Consider the following 17,695-nt stretch of genomic DNA (forward strand, 5'->3'; position numbering starts at 1 on the left):
GCCATTAAACTTCTCAGCTATAACCCTAACCCCACGCTCAAGGTCCAGCATAGGACTTAAGTGGGTGTCCATCATGTTTCTTGCACAAAGACAAAAAAAACTTCCATCCCCTCAAAGTTTGTTTTAGACAATTAGCGGATTAAGGATATTTTTATCCACACTTTCTTCCTGCAGGGACCGTGAAGTGGTATCTCTCTCATGCTGCCTGTGAGAAAACACTATGAAAACAGCCTGGCACAAGCTGAGCACCCGACTCACATACAGCTGTGACAAAGCTAGCCTTAAACACCCGAAACACGCAGACAGGTGTGCTCTTTCATGCACACTCAGCTGATCTTCCCGCTCTCAAATCCTCTGCACGTCACAAAATCTTAGAATGAATTATTAGGTGTAAACCCTTAAAAAAACACCAGTGGGAAGTGGGGTGTTTTTTTTTAAGTTGTTGCAATACCAACAACCAGTCACTAGATGGCAGCATTTAAATATCCTTTAAAACATGGCTGAGTCCCAAGTGTTGGAGGAAGGGATGAGAGGAAAATAATTTTGATTCGAAACGCCTCATGAAACTCAGATCACACATTAGTGGAGTCAAGCTGTTGTTTCACACTTTTTGCTGATCCGTGCCAGCGTGCACGCACTCAGCTGCTCTGTGTGTGTCTGTGTGTGAGGCAGATTATTTTGGCTTCTTACTATTCACACATTCCTGTCATGTATGTGTAACATCACTATATCATCATAACATAAGATGTGTAGGCGCTTCCAGGAACCATGAATGACAGCAGCAGAAGTCACGTTTTAAACCAGTTGCATTTTTCGTTCATTTACAGGATGTTGTAATAATGACTTCTGCTAGTTTGGTTTGCAATGCTAGCGTATGGCTAACATTTAAACAGAAATGACTTTGTTTTAGAAGACAAAATAAAGTACACCAGTATTTTGAGGTATGTTTCACATCGAATAGAGCTCTTTAATAGCAATAATAGTATTATTATAGCCCGCTTTTTATGTAGTTTATTATAATGATTTAATGCTTGCCAAAACACTTGGGTTCTTTTCTAAAGGCCAAAATCACACATATGGTTTTTTTTAATTGTTACGTGTCTGCTAACTTGACTTTTGCCTGGATAAAAAAGAAGATGATAATAAAAATGTTTTTGCTTCTTTCACACTAAAGACAGGAAGCCAAGTTGCAGGTGGTATCTTAAGTGGAGTTAAGAACAAGTTAGCTTTAGAGGTTTGGAGACAAAGTTAGTGAAGTGAGTCTGAGATGGTTCGGACATGTGCAGAGGAGAGATAGTGGAAATACTGGACAACAAGGTGTTGACAAAGACCACAGAGGAGGTTCATGGATCTAGTGGAGGACATGCAGATGTGCTGGTGTGACAGAGGAGAACTATAGGGGTGGGGTGAGATAGAGACAGATGATCGAAGAATAAGAAAAATTAAGAATTTCATACAGACTGGTATGAAATCCACTGATGTAGATTTAGAACTCAACTTTATCTGTCTGGTAACATAGGAAAAAAGTTCAAACATGTAACTAAAAAGCATACAAAACAAAACACTCAAAATATGACGGAAATATTAATAATTAATAATCAGCAAAAATACTTCATTGTAGTAAAAAATCACTGAAATGCTAAAAATGGTTTTAAAGTGTAAACAAAATTAAGAGCTTTTGGATCATTTATTGTTTATTTGCTGTTTATCCGTTTTATTAACGTTGTCTTTGTTTTATGAAGTCCTTGCTGTATTTTTTGTTTACTTTGCCTTAGTTTGTCTGTGCCTTCGGAACATTTACGATGAAAAGGTAAATATGATCTTTAATGGATCCTTCAGAAGTGAAACATAAACACCCCCCTCCTTCCCTCCAACCGTGCTCTCACGCGGCCATGGCATGGGGAAATCTGTGGGCGGAGACTGTGACCTATTTTTAGCCAATAGAGCGCTGAGAGCCGCAGCGAGTGACCTAGATTCAGCCAATAGCAGCGCTGCACAGTCGCCGGTAGGCAACAGTCGGCGCGTGCCGGGTCCATGTGCTTGTTGTTGAGAGCGCGAGAGTCAGATGGGGACATCCAACAGGGAGAAAACAGACGAGGTGCCGCTCCTCGGGTGGTTTTATCAGATTTGAGACAATTCAATGACTTTTATTCTATTATTTTGAAGCCTCGCAGCAAAAAGTTTATGTATGAGTTAAAACATACTCACAATATTCAAGGAAACAGTTATAAATTAATGGTTTCGGTGTACTGCCAGTATAATAGAGCGGGCCTTTATTTAAGTGTCTCTTTTGTTAAAAAGAATAGCGTGTATATGTTTTTAGTGTGGAGGAAATGGTAAGACCGTTTGTGTTTGTTCGCGTTTGAACTCGGGGTAAAAGTAATCGTATTTTCCCTTATTGCTCAGATAAGGAAGTGGAAAAGGTAAACATCCTGACGTTTCAGGAGCTGCATCTCATTTTAGTACACACACACACGCGGCGGGCTCTGCTTTCGCTGTTTAAGTGACAGCGTGAGAGAAGAGGGGCGGGGCGAGGCGTGTTCACGGGCCATCCAGGAATTATCACATGCGGCCGCTATTGGCTGAAACTTCATGGAGGCGTCACGTTTTAGTGTCAATGTGTGTTGCATTCACGAGAAGCGGTAGCGTTTTAGTAATCTTGTAATTTTACATTTTTATAACATTATTTTCTTATTCTTTTTATTAAATAAATGTTATTTTGCTTAATTTTTTAATAACATTTACCATATTTTTTATCTGTTGTTTTCATACTTTTATGAAATTTAACATATTTTCTTCCATAAAAGTTTATTTTATATTATATTTTCTAGCTGCCATCGTTTTAGCTTGTGTTTTATTTTATGCATTTACATTGTTAGGCCTTCATGTTTTATGTTTGCACTTTAACTTAATTGTTTTGCGTTTTTCCCTTTTTTTTGGTTTATTTTGTTCAGCTTGAATCTAGCATGTATTGTAAGCTGATAGCAAAATAATATAATTTATCCTTGAGCTGCATCCTTGCTTTTTAACATTTTTAACATTGTGTGATCGTTTAATCAGAAACATTTTCAACATTTCTTAATTAGTAACCACATTAACTGTCAGTCATAGACATTCATTTAATTTCTTGACTGCAGTCCCAATAGTTTTTTGTTTTTGGACGACCAGAAGGACCACTATTATGCATGGGAATGTCAACATCGGGTACAGGACTTATTTTTTGTCATGAGATTAAACGTTTTGTTCAGTTTCCCTGAAAAAAAACAAAGGAGAAAGAGCAAAATAATTTGAAGTTCACATTTACCAAATTTTAAACTAGTCATAAATGCAGCGCCGAGACTCTGAGTACACGGGAGGGAGAGGCGTGGTCAATTGGGCTGTGTGGGCGTTGCCGCTGTATGCAAACGATCCACGCCCCCAAGCGCCTTTCCCCCGTGAGCGGTGACGTCACACGAGCGGCCCGTGTTGGTTCCAGCTGACTGGCAGAGAGGGAGAGAGAGGGAGAGAGAGGAAAATAAGAGCCATCAGCCCCATCTATCCGTCTCTCATACTACTGGATATTATTATTTTTTCCGGGGGATCTCTTTATTTCCGTCATCTTGTCATTTTTTCGCCCCTCTTTTTGTTCTTCGCTCTTTTCTGTCTTGGAGACTTCCCACCGCCGCGACTCGACTGTACTCCGCTGTTTCTACTGCCTTTATTTCTGCTCTCTTAATATTGTTTATAGCTCCCTCTGGACTCACCGAGCGATCGACCGACCAACTAACCGACTGACAGCTACTCCTGGAGGATGAATTAGACTCGGTCAACATGGTGCCATTTTGGATATAAATCCTCCCTCTTTTTTCTTTTTTGTTTCGTTTTTTTTCTTTCGCACATTTTCTTGCATGGGACTGGCGACAATCAGGTGGACACCCTGAGCGCACACGCGTCACCTTTCCGCGCACCTTTTGAAGGCGCGCCCGTCAATTAGCATCACTAAGTGGATTATTTTGATCTTACGGTCTCTTGCAGGTTGCCCCACTCCACTTCCTCCTACCCTCACCTCCTCCTGTCCTCCTCCTCTTATTCCCCCCGAGAAGTTATGTCAAGGCCTCTCACCCAGCTCCTACCACCGGATCTCCCTGCCGGGGCCACAAGCCCTCAGTTTGGGGCCAGCAACCCGGCTGGAAGCGGCCCCCAAGGTGGACACCTGACCTCTATGACCAACCTGAAGTCTCTGCTTCAGGTGCCAATCAAGGCAGACCAGAGAGGCCCCAAGGACTGTTGCGAGATGAAAGGTGAGTGTGGGCACGTGTACCCGTGTGAGTAAGGGATCCAATAGGAACAAACTCCTTAAAGGGCCACTAGGGAAATACCTCAGCCGTACAGAGGCCAATTTCATTGTATTGCAAGCGCAGTATAGGCCTGTATTATGTATGTGTGATGCATATAGGAAATGTCCACATTAAGTGTACTAAAGGAGAGTAAAGATAAACTTTATTTACAAAGCTTTTCGCACACATTTGCAAAATTTATCTGTAAATTTGTGATTAAGGACTTATTGGGCCACGTTTTCAATCCCTTTACTCAACTGAAAAAGCCAGATTTGGCCTTTGTTCCCAACATTTTCATATGTGGAAAAATGGCTGCTTGATTTTAAGCTGATTATATTAGGGTTTTGGACACATTACCAGCTGCTGTCATGAGGATTAAAAAAGAAGAAGAAGATAATTAAGAGATATTGAAAGAAATAAAGGGCTGCAGCTCTGATTTGAAAAACAAACAATAAACAGTAGCTTATATTCTTTGCAGAAATGTCACAGGGATTATTCATGAGTGTGTGAACGTGTGTGTGTGCATGTGACTGAGTGGGTAGGTGTGATTGTAAAACACAGAGGAGGCCCTGCTTATCCAACACACACTCACATGGACATTGTTTTCTTTGCAAGCTTTCCTCCTTCTGGCCTGCTGCATTTTTATATTAAACGCTTCCCTTTTGCATTTGGTGGTGGTGAAGTGAAATGATCTAGATGAGGAGGAGGAGGAGGAAGAGGAGGAGGGAAGAAGAGGGTGTAAAAAAAGAAACACAATCTGGAGTGGATGCCATCAAAAATCCAGCCAAAGCAGCAGAAGCAGCAGTCGTTTGGTTTGTTTAAATAAAGGTTACTGAGTGGGATTGAGTTATTTCCCATCCTCCAGCTGCCACAACAAATATTAACCAGCCTGCTTCTCCTTCCTCTCTCTTGCTGTGGGGATATTATAACTCCCAGTCAGCTGCTGTCACACGCATACGCACACTTGCGAGGCAGCGATTTGCATTGATTCTCTTCCGCTGAGTACCAGTAAATTAAGTTAAACCTCAATTAAAACACATTTATTTAACACGAAGAGATAAAAAACATGTCCTCACAAGAACAGAAGGTTGTCAAGAGTCAGTGCCTCATGAGTGTGGATACAACTGAACACACACATTCACAGAGAGGGGTCGGGGGGCAAAGGAATGGCACTGTCCAGTGGCTCCCTGCATGTTGTTGGCCCCTGGTGGCTTTTTGGTGCCACTACAGCTCCTTTCTGTGGAGCAGGAAGAGGAGGAGGAGATGATGGTGAACACAGTTGACAGTCTCTCCATGGAGTCAGAAAGCAGCTCAGTACAGTATCCTCCTAATGAGAGGAGAGGCATTCAGGGGCATAAAGAAGATGTTTTTGCCCCTGATTTAGCTGCTGTTCCCCTTCCACAATGCAGCCCTTTGCCTTGCCCCCCCCCGGCTAGCTTTGTTTGACGCCTTCACAAACACCCACTCTATCTAGCACATCTCCCTCCCTCTCTCTCTCTCGCTCTCTGTATTGCATGTCTTTGAGTTTTCCCTCTCACACTTTCCTGTCTTGCTCTCTTCTCGTCTTCCACTCGCTTCACACAGCGGTCCCTCCGCTGATTTATATTTTCTCAGGTTTTTGTCTCCCTTCCTCTCTGTCTTCATCTTTTACTCTCATCACCCAGACTTATTTTTTTTTCCAAAGCCATTTATTTGCATCCCTCTCCTCTTCCTCCCCTTGTAAATCTCTCTCTCTCTCTCTCTTCTTTTTGCACATTTCACTCCTATTTGCATGGATCATCTCTTCTTCCAAGCCTCCACTGCCACGTTTCCTCTCCTCTCTGCTGTGCTGCGGGTCAGTTCGCAGTCTGTCAGATTTTAATGACTTGTCCACTTGAGTTCAAAGTGTCACTTTGATTAAGCTGTGTCACTTCCACTTATTCCTCCCATCCATTCGCCCTCTGGTCCTCCTCACGCTGCTTTACAGAAAAGGGATTTCCCCATGTCTTTTAATGACTTTGCCCTCTGTTGCTTTTAGATTATCTTTTCATTTTCCTTTGCACTTGAATTACTTCACTTAAGCTCCTGTGATATCTTAGAAGTGTCTGCTCGACACTGTGGCTAGTTTGACTCAGCTGAACTGAGTATATACTTGAGAGTATACCATGTTTATTTTAATGCAAGAAAAAGATCTGCTGCTACCACCTTTATGTGTTTTTGCAATGCTTTCATGTGCTAGATACTGTCTGTCACAATGCCTGATAGTCACTGCAAACCTTAAAGCTTATGCATTGTTGCATATTGTATGCTCAGGTTGGTTGGTTGCTTTGCCCTTTTATTTCTTATTAGGAAGCTCTCGGCCTGCTCCAATCTCACTTACTGACCTATATCTGTCAAAAAAGTATAAGAAGTCATTGAATTTGATCCCAAGACTTTTTTTCTTTTGTCTGTCCCTAAAGCTTGGATTAGATTTGGAAAAAGGACATTCCAATTTGCTTCTCCGTCGGCTTTAGATCAGTTGCAAAATCAACTAACTGTAAAGGAGCTGCTTTTCCTGGAAAAATTTAAGTGACCTGGAGGCATTTAGGCCGGATTCTCATTTATTTTGAATGACAATATGTACCGCCAAATAGAATTGTGAGTTCTTTCCTTCACGTTGGTCGCCCTGAAAAGTTGAGAAAAGTTCAACTTTGCAATTACCGACACCACTGCTACCAGTCACATCATCCATCCATTCATCTCATTTTCTTAACTGCTTATCCACTTCAGAGTTGTGCTGGCATGCAGCCTATCCCAGCTGTCACAGGGCGTGAGGCAGGGTACACAGTGGACAAGTCACCAGACTATCACAGGGCTAACACACACAGACTAGTCAAATCAGGTCAAGTAAATATACAGAGAGCGTGAGGTGGCTGCTTTTGCAGTTTGGCATCAACACGTTGGAGAAATCGATCATTGTGGTGAATAATCAGCCCGCTATCTACGAACAAATTTCACAACAGGCAGGCCGATGAAAACTCGCTTAGCTTGCCTTGTTAGTGATTGGTTGTTGTTGCTATGGTGATTGCACCACCAAACGTAAGGAATAGCCATAAATCAGGCTGCAAATGTTCCACCTGAATGTTGTTTCTGGGATACTTCACTTATTTGTCTTCTTGGACAAATAGGCTGGAGAAACTGATCAGGAAGGCTAGCTCTGTGGTCGGCATGAAGCTGGACACTCTGGTGACAGTGGCAGAGAAAAGGACACTAAAGAAACTGATGGACATTATGGACAATGCTGGGCATCCTCTGCACACGGCCATAAACAATCAGAAGAGTCTGTTCAGTGACAGGTTGCTTCTCCCCAAGACAAGAACTAACAGACTTAAAAACTCCTTTGTCCCACACGCCATCAGACTGTTTAACTCCTCTCTGGAGGGGAGAGGGAGGGGAAACAGGAGGACAAAGGAGGGGGGAACAACTAAGCTGTAGTGCCTCTTCACCTCACTGTACAATACCTTGTGCAATACTTTTTGTAAATAGTCAACAGTGCAATAGACTCAATACTTGAAATGTGCAATTCACTTGTATTTTTATTTTTTATTCCTATTTATTCTATTTATCCCCTTTGTATATTTTATTTATATTTGTCTCTGTATTTATATATATGTGTGTGTGTGTGTGTGTGTGTGTGTGTGTGTGTGTGTGTATATATATATATATATATAACAGTTCTGTAACTGTAACTTCGGTCGTTGCTGTGCTTTTTTTGGAAGTCGAATTTCCCAGAGGAACCCACCCGAGGGATTAATAAAGTTCTATCTTATCTTATCTTATCTTATCTTATCTTATCTTATCTTATCTTATCTTCTTCTTAAGTTTATTTTGCATCTCTCTTTTTTTGCTCTTTTTATTTTAAAATCACGAACATTAGCTTTGAAGCATCTTAAACTACAGAACCAAACAGTCTCCAGAAAGCAAAGATTGTGAGTTTTGTGCTCTGGTTGTAGCTAAACTTACTACACTGGCAGCCAGATGATTAAGATACTGCCAGAGACAGATTATTTTCTACTCCTCCCACCTTCTGAGTACCTATCTGTCCATCCACTGCTGTGATCTCTCACGTCTTTATATACTTTAATCCGTTTAAATATAAGTTTCCAGCCTCACTGATACTCTCTCCAGCCTCTCACTTTTCTTCACAACTCACAGTCTGTCTCTGTGTCATTCCAGCCCTGTTAAATATGCTCTTTTAGTGCTGTTTTATGGGGCTTTATTCTTCAGCGTGCCACTTCCTCAATATGGGCTTTTGGCAATGTAATCCTTTTGAACAATATAACCAAAGGGGCAGAGTACAAAGCTATCATTGTCTATATTTCCATGAAGTGCTTCCCTTTATTTCCTGTTCTTTTAACAATCCCTTTTTTTCTGGTGATGGTTTATTGATGGTTAATCTTTCCATCGGACTTTCACGATGAGGTCAGAGTGCAAGGTCGCTCAATTTATTTATAGGTGCCTTTTAATGATTGTGGCTAAGTGCTTTATAGGGTGATAAGGACATGTGTGCCAGGCAGTGGCACAAGCCTTTGTTGGATCTTTGTTGGCTTGTGTGGCTTCTCTTTTTAAAATTATTTTCATGCTTTGTGAAGCAAAAGTCATGTCAGTCTGATCCTCTTTGAGCCGCAGTGAGCTGAATTGCACAAGAAACCAACCTCAGGCTGTATATCGATCAGATATTACTTCAAATTCTCAAAGGATTCTTTTGAAATAAGCATGAAGCCATTGCTTTGTAGCTGACGGCAGGTCACCAGGGGTGTAGGTGACGCTATCATGTGTTTTTCAGCCAGTCATATCAACTTTATCTTTCGCTCCCAGACATTGACATTCAGTGATACATCCATGCTAGTCTCTTCCTGTGTGGACACCCCTTAATACTACCTGTATCCATGTTAAACTGTTTAGGATGCAGTGTTCAGCTCAGGATAAGCGATTCTTATCTTAAAGAAACCATTCTGATGTTTCCTCAGAAGCTGCCAGCTGGAGCACGTGACATTGTTGCTCTGAACTGGATGATACCACTTATGGTAGAGAGAGAGACGGGTCTTTAAACCAGGAAACTGTGGGTGGTGTTAGGGATTTTTGCATTTTGCAGTTTTGGTTGGTTTTCTGCTTACTTTTGCTGTCACTTGTGTTTGATTAACCTCTTAACATCCATTCGATCACCAGTGACTTGGTTAGGGTTAAGTTCAGGCTCCCAGTGGTCCATCTGTATGGATTTGTTTTCACCTCTTTTACCTCTCAGATGGAAATCATATAAAAGACGTTAAATGCATGGAAGATAATGTTGTCTAGTTTCTGAAATTAGTCTTTAAAAACACGTAGCTGAAGTACAGCCTAACCCTACCCCTCAGTGGTTTGTCAGTGATACAGTGGCTGGCAGGAGGTTAACCTCGATTGTGTTTTGTGTTCTGGGAAGTTTCCTGGGTTTTGTTCGGAGACTTTTTGTAGTCCGATTGACCAGACATATTTGAGCAGGCTTTGGTTGTATGCATTTAAAAGGTCTATGTGGCGAACAAAAGAGGGCTGGTAATTACTGAATTGCATTGAATAACCAATGCATGATGACGATTCAGTGTTTTTCTAAAGATTCATCTGCATTCACAAACAATGTCTGGCAGATAGAAATAGAAGATGTGGCCTGAACATCTGCTAGCGACAGTGGAAATCCAGAAAATCTGTCAGAGTCCCCCAAAGGAAAAACCAGTAGTTTCCCAGATTCTTGTTTGCTTACATTAAGGAACTGAAAGCAGTGTTTTAGGTTATGAACCTTCACAGCTGCACTAGTAAAAACGATGCTTAGGGGTCCTGAGCTCTATTGCCATTGCTGAGTCATCATGGGAAGAACATAATAAGTTTGTGCAGATGCACAAACCTATCTGTGCATCTGCAAAATAGCACATGCACAGATAAGTTTTTAGGTGTCTAATATATAGAGTTCTTTGTGATACAGATTCCACCAAAGGACTGCAATTAAACTACATAAATATGTGGATGAGAACTTTAGGGTTTTGTAGTTTGAGCCATTTTTGAAAGAAAACACTGAAAATGTTTGTTGTCTGATGCTGAACGAATATGAGTTATCGTTGCAAACACTTGAAAAAGAAGGATGAATGAGTTTCATTGCATACTTTAGTCAGAGCAGACGAAACAACAGAACTAATGTTAGCAGCTTAATGGAAGATATCTCACTCTCTTCTCTCTTCAGACAAAGACAAGCCTCTGGACTCCGATGAAGACTCTCTGGGTGTCAGTGCCGGTGGAGCAAATGGGGTGGGAGGAACCCCGGGCTCTGGCGCACTGCGACCCAACTCACAGTCAGCCTTCCTGGGCCCGCTGCTGTGGGAGAGGACCCTGCCGTGTGATGGAGGCCTGTTCCAGCTGCAGTACATGGACTTGGAGGAGTTCCTGACTGAGAATGGGATGGGGATGCACAGCAATGGGCCCAGCTCTGCTACTGCCCAGATCCCCTCACAGGTAAAATAGATGGAGATCAAAAACCACAGGTTTATGAATCATACCTCAATTTTGCCAAACCAAAAGACGTTATAGTGGAAGAAGACAATTTAATGTTTATTCAGCACAGATGTTAATGAAACAGTTGCAGGAACATCATCATTTCCTCAAGAGAAAACCTCAGATGAGTGAGCTAATGCTAAACTGTGCTAGTTTACCAGTTATCTGGCCAGTCATCGTTTAGTCTTCATTGTCACAAAAGGAGCCAGCTGATTCTTCAATGCTTGCAGTGCAGGAGTGTTTCCAGGATTTTTTAATAAGGTGGAAATGCTCTTGTTACAATGCGGCTTCAGTTTCAAGATAAACATTCTTAGCTCGCTGTAACCCTTCAGTGTTAATTTGTTGTCAGCAGCCAAGGTGGCAAATGGAGCAGTTCAGTCTCTCACTACTCTTATCATATATTTTTTTTTACCTGAAAAACATCTTTGGCGTTCTGCAACTCATTCTGGTGGGAACTGCAGAGACTTGTGTTGATAAACTGAAACGACCTTCACTACGATCACTGGAAGTCAATTAACTGCAATTCAGATGTTTTTTGGAGATTTCAACGGTTATGTTTTTTTAAAACTATGTACGCTTTCCCGTTTATTTATTTTTTAGCTACTCGCAGTGTTCACTTGCAGTGCAGGCTCTGCATGCATTGCCATCCACCTCTTCTTATTTGAATTTGCAATAGTCTGAGCAGTAACCATATTATAGCCACGGATTCACTAGCAGCTGCAGCTGCTCACAGCCTGCGGCTGCATCCAAAGGAGGAATGAGCGAAATAAAATACATCATGTAAAGAGCGACATCATCTCTGCTTTCTGTGGCATCTGTAGAGCATTTTTCTTAAACCTTGTAATATATTAGAACTCTACTGGAATAACATAGAAACAGTCCAACAGACTAGCAAGGAATGTAAAAAATATTGAAATGCAATGTAAAAGTAGGAAAAGATCCTGCTGTGAGCGTTTGGACACACTTTGTAATTCAGATAATTAATGAATAGTTCAAATATGAAGCATGATTTTAAAGTTGAAATCATGCTGGCATGATGTAAGCGCACCTTTAACCTTTCTCTGCACAGCTTGCTAGCTGCTTAGTTTGCTGGCTAATGTCTATCAGTCCCATTGTTTCTTCTGAATTGTGAATAAGTCACGATCACAGGGCCATGCACTACACTGTGAGATTAATCTTTGGACTTTAAGCTAACCTTATACTGCCATTGCTCTGTTATAAGCTAATGAACTATTTTAATTTGAAGAAATCCTTAAAGCACTAATGAGATTTCAAAAGAACCATTCCTGGACACTGCTGGAGCAGCACTGCATGATTCATCATTGAAAATAGTACTTTCATATCACATACTTTCATTTCACATTCATCTTATCCTGTGTATTTGTGTAGCACCTCTGTTCATCTTCTATTTGACACAAGCTGTTTTAGCTCCTCCCGCTTTAAGCCAAATTTCTTCTGATTACAATTTCTGCTTTTGTTTGTGTTCTCCTCCCAGAGCTCCCAGTCTGCGGTGCCTAACCAGAGTTCTCAGTGTCCTCCCACCTCTCCTCCGCCCTGCTCCTCCTCTTCCTCCTCCATGTCCTCCTCATCCTCTTCTTCTTCACTGCTTGGACTGGAGACCGTCCAACCACAACCACAGCCGCCACCACCTCAACAGCAGCAAAGCATGATGGGAGGACCTGAGTGTCTACATGGTGAGTGATTGGGAATTTTAAAACAGTCCTTACATTTAGTTAATTCTTGTGTGAGAATTGTATGTTATTTATTTTTTATAGTGTGATGGTAAACTGAATATTTTGTGGTTTTGTTTGTTGTGGTCAGGCATAAAATAGACATTTGAAGGTTCTCAGTTGGTCCTTGGAAAGTAGTTTCTGTGACATTATTGAAAAATGAGCTACAAAGTTATTTACAGGCTCATCTATAACACAGTTTTATTGAATGTGATGTTGCTGCTGAGCAGTTTTATACATTTTTGACCCATTAAAATGGGCATTATGGGAAATTAATATAATGCTGCCTGCTAGTTCAGCACTATCTCAGCTATCTCAGCACTCAGTAGCTCTGTAACTTTGAGGTCTGCCACTTCATGGCTGAGTTGTTGTGCTTCTAAATGCTTCCACTTTGCAATAATAGCAGTACGAGTTGATCATTTATAATCTAGAAGGAAAGAAATGTTCACAAACTGACTTGTTGTAACAGTGGAGTCTTACAGTACCAGTTCAAATCCAGTGAGCTCGGCTCTTTCTTTCACAAATGTTTATAAAGGCAGATTGCATGGCTAGGTGCTCGATGTTCAATTCAATTCAATTTTATTTATATAGCGCCAAATCACAACAAAGGTGTCAATGGGAGTAAAATCACCGAAATTTAAAGCTACTAATTAGATATAATTAAGTTACTAATTATGTTACTAATTAAATAACATACTAATAACATACTATTATCTAATGAGCCACAGCTAGAGAGCAGACTTCTTGAATCAGCTGTTGTGAAAAATTAACCAGATATCAAGTCATGTAATTTTGAAGATAATTGCATTAAAATGCTTCAAAAGGCATGACAAACTGTTCAGAGCTGCAGTTAAGGGTCAACCCTGTTCCTAATGTTAAGTCTGGAAAAAACTTAAAGGTTGAAATTTCAAAATTTCAACCCTTGTACAGTTGTTATGAAGGCCAAACACCATCCACAGACACTAAAAGCATTTTCCACCTGGCTGCAAACATTTTTACTTCTGTTGTAAAGCAGGACTTTTTATCGTGGGTGTCCATGAGGACTGGCTTGCTTTGGAGCCTGCCTCAAGTGGCCACTAGAGGTATTGCAATTTTTGGCAAGCTGCTTGTTAATCCATTTAGCTCTTTTATTTTATTTTATTTTATTTTTTAGTCTATTTAGCTTGTCAGATATTGTTTACCATGTATAATGGTTAGCTGAATTTTGCCCTCCTGGTCAGAAAAAGGGAGACTTTCATTACCTCTGGATGGATGATTTTCATGACTAAGAAAGTCATATTTTATTTATTTATTTTTTTTACCAATTTTCACAAATTAATATGTTGTCCAGAGGTTATTTACTTAAACTACCAGTCAAAATACTACTAACCAGAATGTATGGAGCCCCGCAGGGGACATGGGAGAAAAAAAAAATTAAGACGGACTTTTGCGAGATCTCGCAAAACAAACTCAGGATCTCGCAAAACGAACACGGGATCTCGCAAAACAAACTCGGGATCTCGCAAAAGTTTTGGCTGCATTCTTCGGCCTTCGACCTCCTGTTAGCTCGAAGCTAACGGTAGGTCGAGACCTACTACAGCCGGGAGGAACACCGCTTTCCTGGCACATCGTGCCTCGACCTCCCGGTCGGCTTCGAGCCGGCGTCCGACGAATGCAGCCAAAACTTTTGCGAGATCCCGAGTTTGTTTTGCGAGATCTCGCAAAACCTTTGCGAGATCTCGCAAAAGTCCGTCTTAATTTTTTTTCTCCCATGTCCCCTGCGGGGCTCCGTAAGAATGAGGTTATAAGGGGAAATATTTAAAAATATATATTTTTAAGATTGTTAATCATTAAAAAGATTCATAACAATCTTAAAAATGAGCAAGCTTTTCTTTTTCTGCAGTGAGTTTAAAACATCTTCATGTGAGAAGGCAGCATTTGTGCTGCAACTAATGCCTTCAGACATATATGAAGCTGTATGTGCAAGAGGCCTCGATGTGATCTGGCACTAATGAGCATCGAGGCCCACAATGCATTATATTAACTCGCACAACTCAAGCGTTCGGTGCCTCTAACAATAACCAGATCAGGATTCTCTCTAATTATATCTCAGCGCGATGAATGGCTGACACCCTGTTCTCTGGCCCTCCTCGGTTCTCTCCACCAGGCTGTTATCATCCGTTATATATTCATAATTTATTGTTTCCTCTCTCTGCTGCATTTGATGTGAACCAGAACTGCCAGAACATCAGAACAACCTTTCTGTCCATCTGTCTTTTTCTTTTTTTCGCTTTCCTTTTTGAGATTTCACAAGCCTGACAACTTCCAGTTTTGACTAATTGAAACCACAAAGCCATTCTTTCTAACGCTGACCGTCATGTTTTTTTGTCCCGCGAGCCATCCAGTGATTCATCACAGCTAATTTTGTGGTGATTTATTGACAACAGACTGCCACATTCTTTGTAAACGTTCAGGCATTATACGATAATGATTGTATGAGCATGTTAAGATGTGTGGAGACGGAACAAGAGAGCCTAATTTTGTTTGTGTTATCTATGCTACAATTATTTTAGCATTTTTTTACTCATTTGTGAAGCTTCGTCTTGTCGTCAAAATGTCACCGGTTAGACAAAGAGCGAAGCTGGGTCTAATCTGTGAGATCATAAATGAAGGCAAAAAGTGTTTGTCTTCGTCTTTGCATACAGCACCCTGTGGATTGGACGGTTTGCCATATCTGTACCTAAAAATATGCATAAATGCTCTTCTGCAAAGGCCAAGCACAGTCATATAACAATCTCTCATGTGTCTGCTGTATCAAGAAGACTTAAGGCTTTAACTCAATGCGTTTATACCATATGCCAGCATAGTCTCTTTCTTTGCTCTTGCTCCATAATCTATAAGCTTTGTAGATGGGTATGAATATGACATATCACCAAACAGTTGTTTATTTGTACATCCAGGTGATACAGAGCAGCATTAGCTTTCATTTGAAGATGCATTTCTGTACACCATATTAATGTAAGTCCACTACTCACTCTTCTTTTAGCTCCTCTGTGGTCTACAGCTCCTGGGGGAAATATCTGCCTCTTTATCTGCTTAACTCCACTGTTTTCAAAAGCCAGTTGTTCACAGCTTGCAGCTAAATTTTTGTTTTTGTCTCTGCCTACAGTGGATGAAAACAGCTCTAATATTAGCTGTAACCACAGTAACGATGATGTAATAATTATACCAAAACAATGAGCTCAAAGATGCTAAAATGTTTTGTAGCTGAAACGCATGGTTATTATTTGCAGGTTCATCTCCTTCACATTACACATAATCCTCTGAACCAGTGTTTATGTTTAAAATCACAACTTTTCAGAGCTAAAGATTCAGATGTGCAAATAACTGCAGTTCCTCTTTTGTCCACTTGAGGCTGACTGTAAAAGCGAGTCAGTCCCCATAGACTCCCATTTTAAAATGTCAGCAGAAACAAACCTGTTTACAGCCTGCTTTAAAATGTAGCTGTGTATGTAAGATTTCCTCCTTCATTCTTGTACAGGTATTTTTTTTCTCAGTCACAAATTTGAACTTTGTTAAGGGTTTAAATAAGACGTTCTTGGATCATTGAAATGGTTCTCTCGACCACATTTGTGGTGTTCGTGCCTTTTGGTGAATTTCAAATGCAATAATCAGACAGATTATACAGCTTTTGGGGTGCTTAAAGGTATTTTCACAGTTTGTAATTTTGTAGCTTTTTCATGGCTTGGTTTCTTTTAATCCAGAGAAAACTACAAGCAAATTTCAAGTGAAAGAAAATGCGTCACTATGTGACAATGTTGAGTCCACTTACTTGCTAGTTGTGTCTGGTGTGGGAGCAGCACACACAAACACAGGACAAAGATGCTGTGTTCTTGACTGGTGGATAACACAGAGACTTTATTTAACATTCATATTTATCTGGACAATTTCATTCATTTTACAGGAAGTTGCTACATTTTACCCACACAGATGCAACACTGCTTTTATTAGTTACAGCAGCAGAAAATTAACCTTGTGGAGCTCATGAAAAGCTAAGCCACCATGATGGAATTTCAAACTCGTGACCTCTAGCTTTATAATCCTTGTCTTACTCTCCTGAACGATCTGCCCAGCACACTGTTAGCATTAGCTGTTATCTTTTCACTCCACTCTCTTGTCCAAATACACTCAAAAACCAAGGTGGTTGGAGCTCAAATTCTAAATGGATGGGGCTTTACAAACTTATAGCCAAGCACAGTGGCTATTTTTTAAATAGCCCAGCCTTAAAAAACCTAGCTAACTACTGATGCACATGCACAACTACATAGGATAAAAATGAAATTACCTTAACACATAATGAGATTTGAAGCTGTCCAAACATGCCTGTTTAACCCTCTTCATGTTCTTCTGTGAATACACTCGCTGATTGCTTTTGTATTCGATACAAAGTGCAGAGAGTTAACTGGAGTGAACAAAAAGGATGGAAAACACAGTATATATATTTGGGAGGAAATGAAATCGTTCTCCCACACACTTTATGACAGTATCTCATATATTTTCTATCAGCTTGTTGCAGCTGCTCATTGAAGCTTTGCATCACTTTTATTACCATGCACTCAGAATTCAGCCTGACACATAATGTCAGCTCCCAGAGAATTTAAAAATAATATTCTGCAGGTCTGAACAGTGAATCTGAAAACATTGGACCCACCTGTGGGCGTTGCGAGGTTTGAATTTGCTCATATCGGGTACTGCTCCTCACGTTCCCTTTTGTTTAGAAAATGCCGCCATGATCAGATCATTTTGAGGGAAGGTTGCGTAGCTTCCCCCCGTGTTTTATTTATACTAGAATCGAATGCTCTGAGTATGCAGAAAGAGGGTTTGGATACAGGAAAGAGGGGAAAACAGAGCGATGAGGTGCCCAGCAGGATCAGATTCTCAGAAATCTGCCTGGGACATTGTGTTTGTTCTTTCATTCTGAGTCATAAACAATAAGACAGGAGATGTTTCTCTGTGCAAACAAGCTGCAGATACTGTGAGAGAGAACAATTGGAAAATGAGATACAGAGAAAGAGATTCACAAGGTTCAGCCAGGATAGAGCTGCAGCTACAGAGGAGAGAAAACCACTGCTGCAA

The 17,695-nt window shown here is 40.7% G+C and overlaps 1 protein-coding gene across 1 annotated transcript in view; it reads left to right on the forward strand.

Moving 5' to 3' along the window:
• The first annotated feature begins 2,774 nt into the window (after positions 1 to 2,774).
• Positions 2,775 to 17,695, forward strand: part of dbpa (D site albumin promoter binding protein a) — a 41,144-nt gene continuing 26,223 nt past the window's right edge. Inside the window, exons 1-4 of the mRNA XM_082520431.1 lie at positions 2,775 to 3,907; positions 4,015 to 4,280; positions 10,543 to 10,811; positions 12,346 to 12,544. Of these exons, the coding sequence (XP_082376557.1) occupies positions 3,888 to 3,907; positions 4,015 to 4,280; positions 10,543 to 10,811; positions 12,346 to 12,544 (754 nt within the window). The 5' untranslated portion in view covers positions 2,775 to 3,887. The remainder of the gene's footprint in view (positions 3,908 to 4,014; positions 4,281 to 10,542; positions 10,812 to 12,345; positions 12,545 to 17,695) is intronic.

The sequence above is a fragment of the Aulonocara stuartgranti genome (genome assembly GCF_965226115.1).
Source record: "Aulonocara stuartgranti genome assembly, chromosome: 22".
Classification (NCBI taxonomy): Eukaryota; Metazoa; Chordata; class Actinopteri; order Cichliformes; family Cichlidae; genus Aulonocara; species Aulonocara stuartgranti.